The following is a 14,988-nucleotide window of genomic DNA, read 5'->3' on the forward strand; positions in this document are numbered from 1 at the left end:
ACTTGCCCCTTAACACCAACATTTACTCATATTAAACCATGACTTGCACTGCACATAAATTTGTAATATTGGCATTATATTCATGATGTTAGTCAGAGGGGAACTGGCCCCCGCAGAGAGTCTGGTTTCTCACAAAAATTTTCTCCATTAACCAACATCTTATGGAGTTCCTTGCCACAGTCACCTTGCTCACTGGGGTTATAAATACAATTGTTTAATTATTTTTATAGACAATTTACGCCGACTACACAATGATCACTCAAAGACTGTTAAAGCATGAATTTCTGTAAAGCTGCTTTGAAGGGTTGGCGTTTTTCACAATACCAAATGCCATGTATTTTTTAGAACAAATATATAAAAAAAACCTAAACTGTTTAGAAAAAACAACTGTATCATTTTATTGAGCAAATATGAAGTTCACAGATATACAAGAACATGCACGGTGATGTCAGACATTTGGAAAATGTGTCTTCTCAAATGTCTCGTCAGTAGATTGGTATGTGCAGAGTTATTTGTAGGCCCAGTTCACAGAATTTGAAGTGAATTGTTGCTTTCAGGTGATGCATGATATGACAGTTCAGAAACAGAGCATATACTCTCGGAGGGTCGTCCATGGAAATACACAGAACTGTATGGGGCATAAAAGTGCAAATACGATCTGCTGAAATTGGCACAATCAATTTCACTGGGGTAGTACAATGGCTTGTATGATAAATCTTGGTCTTCACTTGCTATGCCTGGACACACATCTGTAAAGTGTGGAACATGGACAGGTCTCGGGCTCGAGGGGGTGCTGCTCTCCCGCTGCAGAAGTGATTCAATGGAAAACGGGCTGGTGAACTTGACCGACTCAGTGCTGTTGCATGTGGGAGTCGGTGCTGTAGCAGTATTCAAGGAGAGAATTCCCAGGTTTTCATTCAAGTCAGGGAATGCATCACGCATACCGCTGAAGTGTCGTCGCTGCATCTTTGGAGTGATTTTACGGTCATCCAGTTTCCAAAAATTACGCTTTGCATTTGGGCACTCGGGATTTCTTGGCACCTGTAAAATGACAAAGGAAACGCTCTTGAAAAGCCAATAATAATAGTAATAATAACTATAATAATAATCTTCGAAGACTTACCTTTACGAAACAATCGTTTGACGATAAACAAACCCGGATATTATTCTCCAGGCCTTTTCTGTCCCCGTCCACAAATGTCGCCATCGCGTTCATTAACTGGCGGGAAAATGCAACGGTTACAAACCTTTCGCCTTATTTTAAACCAAAGCAATTATCTAAGGTGAGGTATAACGCCGTCATCCAAACAGAAAGAGTCACAATCTGTGTTCAGGTAAGATATGTATCAGTGGTAGCCTAATAATTTTGAACTTACCTCACAAAACGTTAATCTTTTGCCAGGTGCGCTCTGAATGACATGGGCGATCAGAGCCAGGTATGTCATCTTCTGTTTGGAGTATCTCCTGTATTTTCTTCTGATAGGCATGTCGGTGTGTTCATTCTGCATCTCTGGGGATCTCCTGAAGTGAACTTTGAGTGTCTGGCGTGGAGTTTGTCGGCCTGTTTATATCTGAAGCGCATCGTTAGTAGATGGTCATTAATGTCTCATTTACATAATCGATGGAGGTGTGAACATGTGTGCGGGTCTTGATCACAGTCCTATTTAAGATAGTCAAACTGTAAATATTGTAACCAGTCTAAAATAAATGTCAAATTAAGAAATAAAGAACTAAAGGATTAAAGTATACTGGGTTCAACACAAGTAAAGCTCATTCGACAGCATTTGTGGCATAATATTCATTACAAAAAAATAAAATAATCGGAGTTACATTGAGGCACATACAATGGATGTGAATGGGGCCAATCCGTAAACATTAAAATTTAAGTTTTAAAAGTATATCCACGAGACATAAACAATACCATGTTAACATGATTTTAGTGTGATCAAATGGCTTAATAACATTTTCTGTGTAAAGTTATAGGCAATTTTACAACTTTTTCCCATGACTATATAATGTCAACAACCCCTTAAAAAACTTTACAGCTCAAATAACACACGTTTTAACAGAAGATTAAATGTAAGTGCTTTAAAAAAAATAAAATTAAAACTTAAACTTCGCCCAGAAATCGGCCCCATTCACTTCCATTGTAAGTGCCTCATAACCTTGTTTGTTGCTATTTTAATTTTTAATTTTATTTTTTTCAAGAAAAGTAGGGATGAGTCAAATACATGTTTGTGTAATTAACATTTTGCCACAAATGCTGTCGATTGAGCTTAACTTGTACTAAACCCAGAATATTCCTTTAAGAATAAGTCAAAACAAATTAGAACAAGGGCCAAAATGTCGTGTATAACCAATATAGCCTTTATGTTTGTTTAAGGGTGGCCTGATGTATAGATTTATATTGTTTGGGTTTTATCTAGATACAATGGGTAGCCTACAAACATCTAACATTTTAAATCTGGGATTATTTTGTTCTAACCTTGGAAATAATTAGATTTTTTTTAATTGAGGTCAAATGAATGACCATATAGGATCTCTAGGTCACTAATCTAATGTAAGATCTTCTGTTGAAGCACACAAGTTGCTCTTTGGAAGATTTTCATGCTGGGACATCATCAGATTTTGCACAGTCTTGTGGAGCCTGTGCCAGCTTGAGTGCATGATGTTAACAGGTGGAAATTGCAAATAGGCCTTGTAATTTTTTTCAATTCAACTTTTCACTCAGAATATAATGCTGAAAATAGCCCTATAATTTGTATTCAAAGTAGAAGCTCTATAATTGTCCTATCTGTAAACAGAGGCAGATAACTGCTTTGATTGTGTGTTTTAGTTATACAGTACATCTCAAATGTGAAATAATAATAATTATGTTTTACTTAAATAGCCATTTCTCAAGGTATTTTAAATAAGGAAAATAATGCTGAATAGACTACACGTATCTAAATCACAGAGCACTACTAGAAGCATTTTCTCTAACAAAGAAGTGGGGCAGTTTGATTCAGTTTGGATCCAAGCTGTGATTTCCCAACATTCTAATGGTTATAGTGAAATCATTTGCAAATGAAATACTTTATAAGTGGTAATGAGTCCAATTAGCATGCTCGTTCACAACTTCTATAAACTTAACTGCTGTGATCAGTTAAAGAAGTTGTGAACGAGCATGCTAATTGGACTCATAACACTGCACATAACACATTATATGTTCTCTTATTCAGTTTAGTTATTTAAAAATGTGACTTTTTGCTTAATTACTTTGACCATATGTCTTCTGAGCATGGAAGCATTTCATAAAATACATGTATGTAAAAAAAAATAAAAATTACATTATTTACAAATAAATGTAGAGAAGGATTTGCAGATGCCTTTTTGTCAAAGCATGAAAACAACTTTAAACAACAACAAAAGATTATTACAAACCTAAATATTTGCATTACAGTTTAAGTGAAGATTTTAATAAAATTGACATGGATCAGCCAGGTCTCCTAGACAGCCAAATTGGTCCAGTTGCTTGGGTGGGATGAGTCACATGGGGTAACCTCCTCATGGTCACTATAATGTGGTTCGTTGTGCATGGATGCGGAGAGTAGCGTGAAGCCTCCTCCCGCACTAGGTATTAAAAGTAATGCGCTCAACAAGCCATGTGATAAAATGTGTGGATTGACATCTCAGACGCGGAGACAACTGAGATTCATCCTCTGCCACCCGGTTTGAGTCACTACGCCACCACGAGCACTTAGAGCACATTTTTACATGGATTTCAGAATTTCCTAGCGGGCTATTTCCTATGTCCCCCTTTTTGTTTTTGTTTGACAACCTGCACTGGAGCTGGCATGGACTTCCCAAGTTTGTGCAAAACCTAATGATCAATGTTATCGGTCATCCCAGTGTGATTAATAATTAAATAAATAAATGGGCCAAAGATTATCTTGTGTGCTTCAGTGGATGGAAGTCTGACCTTTTAATCACAAATTTGGCTACTTTAATTGTTGACCTAGAAATAATTAATTCAGAATTGTAAATGATTCTTTTTCATGTTACGTTTCTTTGTTTGACATTTTGCAAACTTCTAAAAACCTTCTGTTTATATCCAGGTTAAAATGATAATAACCCCAGATTTGCAATGTGGTTTTAAACCATTTAACCCCACAGTGTGAATGTAAAAGTTTAATACAGTAAGTGGCAGTTATGTCTGTAATTCATCACAGATATGTAGGCTATTTATTGGTATACTTACACCATTTTATTACATATAATTACACATTTTAATTTATAAAAATGTCAGTGAATGTAACTTTTATTAAATAAATAACTGTATGTGACTGTGAGATTTCGAAGGACAATATAGTCCGTTTAATAAAAAATAATAATAATAATGAAAAGAAAAACCTAGGCTAGGCCTATGTCTGCCAAATAGTCACTGCAAAGCAGCGTTTGCACTTAATAGCCCTTTATTGTAATATGTGTATTCCACTTTTTGTTCTAGGGTGGCAGCATTCTCGTTTTTTGTCGTGTGTTTGTGACGCCTTGGATTTTCAGTCTTTTACAAAAAACATCTGGTAAAACCTCTAAAACTATATTTACATAATATCCGCATGAATACATGGGCTCATGGGGCACAGATTTGAAATCCCACTTCAAGTTTTAACCTGGCCCTGTTTGGTCATGTCGTCATTTGGCGGTCCGTGACGCAGATTGAGTATGTGGGAGGAACAAATAACAGAGGACGTGCTATACAGTTCGGTTCTTTTAACGGAATCGATTCATTTGAACTGTTTGTTTAACGAGTTGGTTTAAAACGCTTGAGTCATCATTCAGAACAGACCACACAGGAGCGCAGAGATCCGAAAAGTCCTTCGTCTAATGTCCCAATATTGAATACAGTTTGTTTTTCAGTTAAACTCTTTGTTATATAGGCTATTTGTGTAATGTGGATGAATCGTGTTTAAGTTCAGTTTTGTGTGTCAACTTAATTTTATACAATTCACATAGGCCTAAATTCAATAACGGTTTTATAAAACATTAAAGCCTAACAATAAACTAAATTAAGCAATTGCTCATTGTTCAAAAACAAATTTGTCCAGGTTAAGCATTTACATCACTTTGCTTAACGTTTTGGCTAGTTTTATATACACCAAATGTGTAGGCCTACTGCAATATAACTGGTTTGTTGAAACCAGTAGCCCATATAACCATAATTGCACAAGTAAGCTTTTTAATATATATATATATATATATATATATATATATATATATATATATATATATATATATATATATATTTGCCTTAAAACCTAAATCAGCCTTATGTTGTTGTTGTTGTATTATGAAGTAGATAGCCTACTGTTAAAATGCAAACTCTGGCGTACAATATCTGTAGGCACTTAGGTAAAGTTGGTTTGATATTCGCACATTCGCACATTCGCGTTAAAGAACTTTTTCAATTAAATAGTCAATAAAGCAATTTTTTTTCAGATTCGAAGCAGCTACATGATATTGACAACAAAGGTTGTGAACTACAACATTTTTTACAATCGATCAAAATGGGCAAGTATATTTTTAAGCATGTACTTTAGAGATGAATATTCAATGTGTGTCGTAACCAAGATAGGGACCGTCTAAAAAGTTCATATTGTTTTTCATCGTGTGCAAACAGACAACTACATTTTAGCCAACTGTAGCCTACTGGCAAATATCTCTCACATTATGTGTTCTGATGCTATAGAATGTCCTTTAGCAACAAAACCTGCATTATAATGATGGTGTTTAAAAAGGTGTTTATGAAATAATAATGAATGAATCTGTACATGAACTGTAATTTGGTAACAATCCAGACTGTAGAAAGGAAAATCATGTTTAATCTCCTGAACATAGTTAATTGCTTCATTTTACAACCGTTTATATTTATTTATTTATTTGAGGAAAAAAAATGAAAAAGAAGTGTGTAAGTGTGGTGGTTTTAATAATGACATATGATTTATTTCAAAAGGTTTTGAAAAGCATCGAGGCGACTGCTACAAAGCAAGTTGGATCATCTTGTCTGGACCCTACAGAACATACTACAGCCCATGTCTTGCTGTTTTATTCACCTCTGTTTTTCTGTTTTTATCTGTGATAAAGAGTGTGTAACAGTGTTCTCCAGGTGTTGAATAAAAAGAATGGCTAAACTCTATTTTATGTTTTCCTGTTGTATGACATCTGTGTTTAACATGGAACTCTAACAATAACACAATTCATGTACATTGATTGATGTTTACAGTCCTGCAGAAATATTACTGTCCGTGGTACTGAATCCATCAGATTATTGACAAGTACTCATGAGCAAACATGATGATTATTTTGGGTGTGGATTTTGGAATAAACTGCTGCTTCAATGTAAATGTAATAAGTGACTTATCAAGGTATTCATCAATATTTTTCTTTCTAAATATCACATGAGTTGAATGACTTCTCTAGGCTTGTGAGATTTTACTTTGTTATAGAAGTTACCAGTGTAATTACTGAAATGTTCTTTTCATGTATTCTTTAATGTCTGTATCTGATATCTGAATGCAGTAACAGTGCTTGCTAATTTAGCCCGGCTTCCAGAAATGAATCTGGAATCAGCAATATTGAGATATTTTGTTGATATTAAGTCATTGAAGGAAAATTATATTGTCTGTTTTATAAAGGGAATTATGGGGCGGAGATAATTTGCCAGGACAAGTGGGGTGAGGCATACACACATTGTCTGGTACCCTAAAAGTGTCAGTCAGAAAGTTGTTTATTTTATGTTCATCTTAATACAATACAGAACTGCACAACATGTCCCTTCTGCAAGAGGTTTAGCTAAGAGAACATTCATTTGTCACTTTATTCTGAGACATTCAAGCATTTGTGGTCTGTCTATGGACACTTACAGACTTCGAAATCAGTCAGCTACATTTGAGGCATACAAATTAATAAAGGAAAAGCAGCAAGCATACATTTCAAATGATAATAATGGTAAACACATCTAAATGATACTAATGAGAAACACATCAACCTAATAGTAATGTTTCTTACAATATGATTGATTAGATTTGGTTAAATAATATTTAATATACAAATGATTAAATGATAAAGCATAAGCAAAATTGATAAAACATAAGCAAGAATATATATATACGTATGTATTTTTTCTGCTTCATCAAATACATACATATTTTTTACAATTTAAACACACTTTTAGCATGAGCTCCTCTAACTGAATAGCTTACAAACACAAACCACAAATCCATGGTTCCTCTTCTGGTGGCAGATTCATTTCGAGGCACTGGACATGAAACCACCTCTGGCATAATTCACATTGAACCTGGAAGAAAAAGAGGACATTGTTAGATTTATTCAGAAACTGTTGTAATTATGAAATGTATTTGTGAAAACTCATTTTCTCTTCAATTTCTTTTCACTTTCAACAAATAGGCAATAATGACATAAAGAATACCCAGGTGCAGAGCTCCTCTGTTTGGTCCTTAGTGTCTTTTTGTCCACATACAGAGCAATACTCATCTCTCGACACTGCAATTATGATAATGTAGATAATTATACTCCATCACTCTGTCTCTGGAAATAAACTGTACTTTCAAAATAGTTTGCCAATACCTGATGCCTGCAAAATTGTTTTGGCAACATTTTTCCTGATGTGGCACATCTCCTCTTTGCTGGGTGTTATATTGATGCTCTCAGGAATTTTTGGAAAGTGTTCCACCTCCTGCTTGGCCATCTAGAAGGAGAGCGGAGAACATTACTAGTCTCATATGGGAAAATGTGAGAACAGTGTTTATGTAAAGTAGTTTTCCCTCCATTTACCTGCATCACAAAGACACCACAGCTGAAAGCATCCTCCTGGAACGAATGGTGTATTGTCCCAGACTTCCACATAGTGTCCACCCAGTCTTTTCTTCCATGCTGGTTTCCTCTCTTCCTGAAATATTCCCTGTTGTAGGAAAAATACAGTGTGTGGGGTTGTGGTGGTCTTCAGCAACATCCATATGCTAATATTCCAATATTAGTGTTGTAGATCGAAAAAGGTTACAGATTTTTTAAACAACATAACATACCCAAATTTTTTGCATGCTTGTGTGGCAAGTTTCATTTCATCACTACCACGTTGAGGGTCAAGTATGAAAATGGTGTTAGTTGTAGCATGTAGACACTAAATATAAAAAAAAGAATAATAATTAGTCATTCAATTAAATGTCTGTGAAAAGGTCAAACATTTATGTATGGGTGTATCAATGTTTATCTGTAATAGCCATACAACACAATAATTTTATTTTTTACTTATAATATATTTTTACTTACCACAAACCTCCAGTGCACGTGTCTGATATTTACAACAGAGATGACCCCATCATATTGCTCAAAGTTGACCTATATATCAGAAAAGTAAATAAATGTATTTGTGTACTGTAAAATAAATGGACATTTAAAAATGCAGAATCATAAGTAGTTGCACTCACTTTTTTCAAACCTTGTCGTATGACCTGGTCTTCTGGGCCATTTAAAATGACACCTGTGGTGTAATGGCTTAGCTGGTAGATATTTGCACCCTTTGCATTAAGTACAGCTCTTAAATAGCACTCGATCGTCTGGGAAAAAAAAGATAAATCATTGCAATTATTCAATTTATTTAAATTAGTACGTACATTGAGAAAAAACATTTAGTATCTGGCATTTACTTTTCTTAGGTACAACATTTTTTATAGTTTATAAATGTATATATAGTACAATTTTACTAGATATTTTTGTTATGATATGTGTACCTCTCCAAATAACCAGTCATGCGGCTTCAGTGTTAGGAACTCCTCGTGATGTAACAGGAACTCCAGATTCTGATCGTCAGACTTCACAATGGCTACAACCAGTTCATTGTGCGGTTTTGTCCATAACATGTCAATCTGTGAATGTTACACACTTCATATAGTCAATAATAAGTTAGCTGAATATATGCAATAAATAGTTTCATTTGTTGTACTAACTTAATTACCTCTTCCTCTACAGGGAGTGCCTCTGCAGGAAGCTGCATTGGCTCAGGACTTGACTGTTTGTGGCTTTTTGGCTTATCTTTGTGGATCCTTCTTTTCTTTTTTTGTGGAACAGGCATTCTCTGAGGAACAGAAAAGAATTTGGATTTGGTGTTTGGGAAACGTTCTTCCTTCTTCTTCATCCAAGTTTCTTGACACTGATCAAGGTTCAGAGGTGGCTCAGGCTGGAGCAACAGCTTTTGAGGAAGGTTATGCAGAATGATGTGCTGTGTATATCTTGTTTGCAGAGACTGATGCGTTTTTCTTATGAAGATTCCTGGTTTTACATTTTGTTGTTTATGCATTATGGAATGTTTGACAATTCCAAACCACCTTTCTATGTGACAATTGGTATCTCTTGTTTTTGGTAGTGTCAATGTTGTCACCAAATCCTGTTCACAAGATTCATACCTACCGGTAGTCAGGTCTCCCAACAGCAAGCCACTCCAAAGAGGAAAAATGGCAAGGTAGGTATCAAAGAGGACAGTGAGGATGCCCGGACAAAAGTATGGGTTGTCCTCTTTGGCCAAACATGTCTCATCACCTTCCTCTTCTTCCTTCACCTCTTTCATGATCTGCTGGAAGAAAGCAGTGAATGGTGATCTGCCAATGATGGTCATTGCATGTCTTCTCTCTTCACTTTCACACATTTCCCAGTCTTCAGATTGGGAAGTTTCTTCCAGTGTATCCTCTTTGGATCTTGAAATGACACTCTCCAAAACACACAGACTTTCTTTGGTTTGTGTTCAAGGTTTGTGTTTTGTGGGGTTGTGAGCAGGCCACAAAATGCACGGAACACAATTCTTGATTCAGTCATGTTGTTGGCATTTTGGAGTCTTCATGAAGCATACGTGGCAAAGTCTCTCAGTCCTTTGTCATCTGTTTGCCTAGAGATTGCCTGTCTGACAGCTTTCAAAATGTGTGCAGAGCAAATGTGCAAGACAGTATATGACTTCATTTCATCCCATGATGTTTTCCCAATGCAGAACTTGTATGCTCTGTCGAGGTAAGAGCTGATGTGCTCTTTGTTGAAAGCAAGCATTACACTTTGTATTAAAGCCCAGCTGTAATCAGTCTCGACCTGGTGAACATTTATTTGTGTGTATTTTGACAAATGCAATGTAAATTGCATGAGCCAGAATGTGATTGGTGGTATTGAGTGATTGTTGGAGAGCATTTCACAGATGGGAAGAGGTGGAGCATCTCTAGCGTTCCCTGGAAGAACGAGTGCATAGTACAGCACACGCTCGGCTGTTCCGTATTTTTGACACAACTCCTCCAGTGGCATCAAGATAGAGGGACACAGGAGACTTACTTGCAAATGATGCACAAGAATGCTGATGCCAAGCTCGGTGTACTGAATGAACAATGAACGGATTCATACTGAAAAGCTGTACGTTGCCTGGTACCGTGAATTATTTTGTGTCACATTCCTTGAGCAATGTCTGCATTAAGTATATTTCCATCATGACATTGGAGTGAATGGACTCCTTTTCCTCATTTCTGAGCCTATAACTTTTAACACTTTTTTATTGAGAGATTCCGTCATGTTCCCAGCCAGGAGCTGCTCGTTTGGTGTTGATTGTAGTGCGCTGTAAAAACACTGACTGGGTCCATGCGTTAGGGCCTTTGCTATTTTCCCTCTTTTTAGTTTGGTTGCTGGCCTAGCCTTTTTCTCTGAAAGTTTGTGGTGTATATCTCCAGTTTGTTGGACTAACATTTTCACATCACATTTTCCCAGTGCAGCAGGATTATTTTGCATTGTGAAAGTGTATTTGGCTGGGCAAGTTGAAAATGTGCAGACTGCCTTTATCTGTAAATATGGAAGTTTTTTTTCTGCTCCAGGGAGTCTTGGCATGTTGATATTTAAATGAGAGAGTACAACATGGATTTTGTTCTTTAAAGCTGTCATACACATGGTCTGTCCAAGGTGGTCTTAATTTTGAGGACCATATTCGTGGCTTGATCCCATTCCACATTTTTCTTTTCATAGAGATAACAAATTGTTTTGGTACCTCTGGACATTGTCTCTGAACATTTACTCCAGGCTCTCCTTCCTGTACCTTTGTGGGCTCAGGTGTACTCTTAGTTTAGACCCTCCGAGTCAGTATCTGGCTCTTGGTAAAGAGGTTGTGAGTCGAAGTCTGTCTCTCTTTTCAAAATCTCTGTGTCAAACTGGGTTTCCACATCTGCCACTTCTGTATCTGTGGTAGATCACTTTAATCAATTCATACATTTTTCCAATACAATAAATGTTTTGTTATGTGCAAATTTTACCAATCATTTCATTTATAAATGGAAAATGACTGAAAAAATATTTTATTTATTATGAATAAAGAAAATATTAGGAATGAATAAATATATGCACCGAAATAAAAATGTTGGTCCTTAAAAACAAACAACCAAAAAACAAATATTATATATATATATAGTTATTAATTTCTTATTTTCAATTATTTTTTAGAATTGTATTATTATTATTATTATTATTATACTTTTAAATTAAAAGCAATAATTTTACTGAATCTCAATAAATAAAAAAAGGCAATAATATAAAATAACCACACTTTTATTTAAAGTAACACAAAAATTAAACTGAAAATATCCCTATATTAAAATAAGTGGAGCGTCATAGTTGCAGTTTATATTTTTGGACTTTTTCTCTTTCGGACAAAAATTCAGTGTATCCCTATTAGGACCAAACAGAACCTTGTTATTTCTCATATTTCATTTCTATATTTAATTACAGTTTTTTATTCAGCTTGGGTACTATTTTCACAAGGTGAACATTTTCAAAACTCTTAGTACAAATATCCAAACTGATCACACTTGTAACAGCTAGTCATTCTTTCAGAACCTGATCTCATGCTTTCATTACAGTTATACACTTTTCAGTCCACATAATCATTGTTTCAAACACAAGATTATTGTAATATGTCATGAGGACGTTTGGTTTAATCCCGAAACAGTATGATCTTCTTTCAATTTAGTACTTTTAACAATCACTTCATTCAACAGCAAACAATGCAAGATACATGTTTCAAATCACCATTGTTGCTGAATTAATTACAATACAGTACAGGATACAGTTGCCACATTAGAAGTAATTGAATCCATAATGTTTGTAATATTATCCAGTGTGTTATCAAAAGGTGTGATGAAGTACAGCCATGAGGTTCTGTGCTAACAGAGTTTGCTGGTAATACAGTGAATGATTTCACTCTTTGACCAAATCTATACAGTAATGGACCTTTACAGATGAAGGTTGAGTTACAATAATGTAACTACCATTTTTACAGTATCACATGGCATACATACTGTAATGTAAAATGCATTTTATTCCATCTGTCACCCTTCCACTGATGCATCTCTGATCAATCTGATGTTTTCATTGAGTGTTTCCTCTCCCTTATACTCTATTCTGCTTTACAGTGTTTGCACAAATTAAAAATTTATCCATCATCTCTCTCTCTCTCTCTCTCTCTCTCTCTCTGTCACACACACACACACACACACGCTTGTGCACACACTTTGAACATTGTGGTGGTTAATATCTATAAATCACTTATGTAAAAATAATTCATTTGGTTATCCATATCGAAAAATTGCAAACAAGTTCTATAGAAACGTATTGAGTGTAGGCAAGGCAAGGCAAGGCAAGTTTATTTATATAGCACATTTCATACACAATGGTAATTCAAAATGCTTTACATAGAAGAGATTAAAATAAGAATAAAAAAATATTTAAAAGAGGGATAACGTGTCTGGTGAGAGGGGCTGTTGCTCTAGTGTTATTGGAGGCTGTAATATGCTGTCCTGGTTTCCCTGGATGTTTTCCAGAAAGTCGTCCTTGGGTGCTGAATCTTGGAGCAGTTCTAATATGTCACAGTCTGTCTGTGGTGAACTTTGTGGGCAGGGCTCAGATGAGATTGTGTCCATGAGCAGAAATTGTTGTGGCTGAGTGGTGTTATCATTGTCCTTGTGTGATTTGTCAACTGCATGTCCATTCAGGTGCTGAAGTGAAGTCCTGTGGTCATTCATACTGTGTCCAGGTGTGTGTGTGCCATTCAGATTGAGTGGATTGGCACACACTGCAGAAGGATGATTGAGGGAGAAATAGATATTGTCCTTTAGCACTCTTGAACCAAGTTTGTTTGGGTGGTGGCCATCCTGTCGAAACAGTTGCCTCTGACTCCAGAAAAGATTGAAGTTGTCAATGAAGTTAACTCCTTTTATGTTGCAGGTTTTTGCAGCCATGTATTAAGCCCAAGCAACCGTGAAAACCTGTTTGTTCCTCTTGCTGGAAGTGGTCCACTGATGAATGTTTGAACTTTCAGTCTTTAAGTGTTTCAAAAAGTTCATTGAAATCCTTTTTAAGGAGTTCTGACTGCTCTTTATGAATATCTTTCTTCCCCACATGAATGATGAGTCGATTTGCAGTCTTATGTTTCATCAGAATGTTCTGAAGTTCCCTGTTTACATCCAAAGTTGTTGCTTGTGGAAGGCAGCATGTAGTTGTATCCCTGCTGCTAATGTTTCTGATAATGGAGTCACCCACTATCAGAGTCCTGGGCCCGGCTGCGCTCTGAGCTGAATGCCGCTGTCTGCTCGACCTTGAGCGCCAGTTCACATCAGTGTTAGCTACTGGCTGATTCAGTCTGTGTTCGATCACATTCATCACATTTGGGGATTCCTCATTCATTAATATTTCAAATCTGTTCTCAAGATGTATAGGCGGTGGTAGGAAACCAGTGTTTGCAATCCTTGTCAGAGCCGTATCTGGGGTAGAGGATGCTACTGCGGCAATATGAGATGCTCGTGACAATCTGATGTCTCGAGTGCCTTTTGGTCTCGCTCCCTGTTTTTGCCATCGATTTGTAAGTCGATCGGTTTGTTTCTCTACACTCAGTATAGCCTGTCGAGGAGCACTAGATTCATGGGACTCACCGGCTGTATGCTGAGGGCATCCATGACGAAGCTCTGTTGTGTGTTCCGTCTGGTTTGGTCCTGTTTCAAGAACTGCAATCCTTTGTAAAAGTCTGTGGCAGTTAGTGCCGCAAGTAGATTCCAGAAGAGGCATTTTCTCTTATCCTTTTGAATGTGCAGTTGTGTTTTCCCTTCCCTGGAATGAAAACTTTCAGTGGGAGGCTGGTCGGATAAAAGAATTCTGCTTTTTTTTTTTTTGTAGTAGTCCAAGCTTTTGAGCACAGTGCTGATTTGTTTAAGTTAAAATTAGTTGATAAAAGGAGATAAAATATGAAAATATAAAAGCGATAGAGCAAAGCGCGGAGCAGTAAGCAAGAGCGTCCGAACAGAAGCTGAGCAGGAACTGACACATTTGAGTGTACCAAATGATTCATTGATTAACCATTAAGATCATTTGGATTAAATAATAGACAAATGTAGTAAACTAAACAAGAAGAGATGCAAATCAAAAGTTTCATAGTAAGAGCTTTATGAAAGACAGTGACTGTGAATGAAACATTTATGTAGATGAAACACTTATTTTGTGTTGTGAAAAGGATACTTTGTGATTTTGTGAATTGTACTTACACAATTGAAAACATGATGAAATTATTTTTAAAAATGCACTTTCGATGATCTGTTGTGATATTAGCACTAAGAGTTTGGAAAATGTACATCTTGTGAAAATAGTACCAAAGCGAATAAAAACTTTTAATACTTTTGTTATCTTAAAAAAGAATATAAAACTTTTTAAATAAATAAGCACACTGTAAAAGCTTCTTATTTATTTTAGTATTGTGATTATTTTACCTTGATCTGCGGGTTGGATTTCTTCAGTCCCATTGGTGTGATGTTCTGCAGCCAGATGTACTTCTCTCAGGCCTCTGCGGTTATGATTCCAGACGACCCATAACCAATGGCGATTTTTCTGTGTGTCTTCATTAAGTAAATCTATGGCAAGTTGGGACCACAT

General features: G+C 36.1%; 2 protein-coding genes across 2 annotated transcripts; both read right to left on the reverse strand.

The window, feature by feature from the left end:
* Nucleotides 1–525: 525 nt before the first annotated feature.
* LOC127619671 (forkhead box protein H1-like) lies at nt 526–1,487 on the reverse strand. The gene is made up of 3 exons (XM_052092623.1): nt 1,377–1,487; nt 1,124–1,219; nt 526–1,041 (listed from the first exon to the last, which is right to left on the reverse strand). The coding sequence occupies exons 1-3, from the start codon at nt 1,485–1,487 to the stop codon at nt 526–528; spliced, it is 723 nt and encodes a 240-aa protein (XP_051948583.1).
* A 5,838-nt stretch (nt 1,488–7,325) lies between these two features.
* Nucleotides 7,326–9,355, reverse strand: LOC127619672 (uncharacterized). The gene is made up of 5 exons (XM_052092624.1): nt 9,014–9,355; nt 8,790–8,924; nt 8,487–8,615; nt 7,627–7,747; nt 7,326–7,336 (listed from the first exon to the last, which is right to left on the reverse strand). Exons 1-5 carry the CDS (start codon nt 9,353–9,355, stop codon nt 7,326–7,328), a joined length of 738 nt encoding a protein of 245 aa, XP_051948584.1.
* Between the last annotated feature and the right edge of the window lie 5,633 nt (nt 9,356–14,988).

This window comes from Xyrauchen texanus, chromosome 26 (genome assembly GCF_025860055.1).
Source record: "Xyrauchen texanus isolate HMW12.3.18 chromosome 26, RBS_HiC_50CHRs, whole genome shotgun sequence".
In the NCBI taxonomy this organism is placed as follows: Eukaryota; Metazoa; Chordata; class Actinopteri; order Cypriniformes; family Catostomidae; genus Xyrauchen; species Xyrauchen texanus.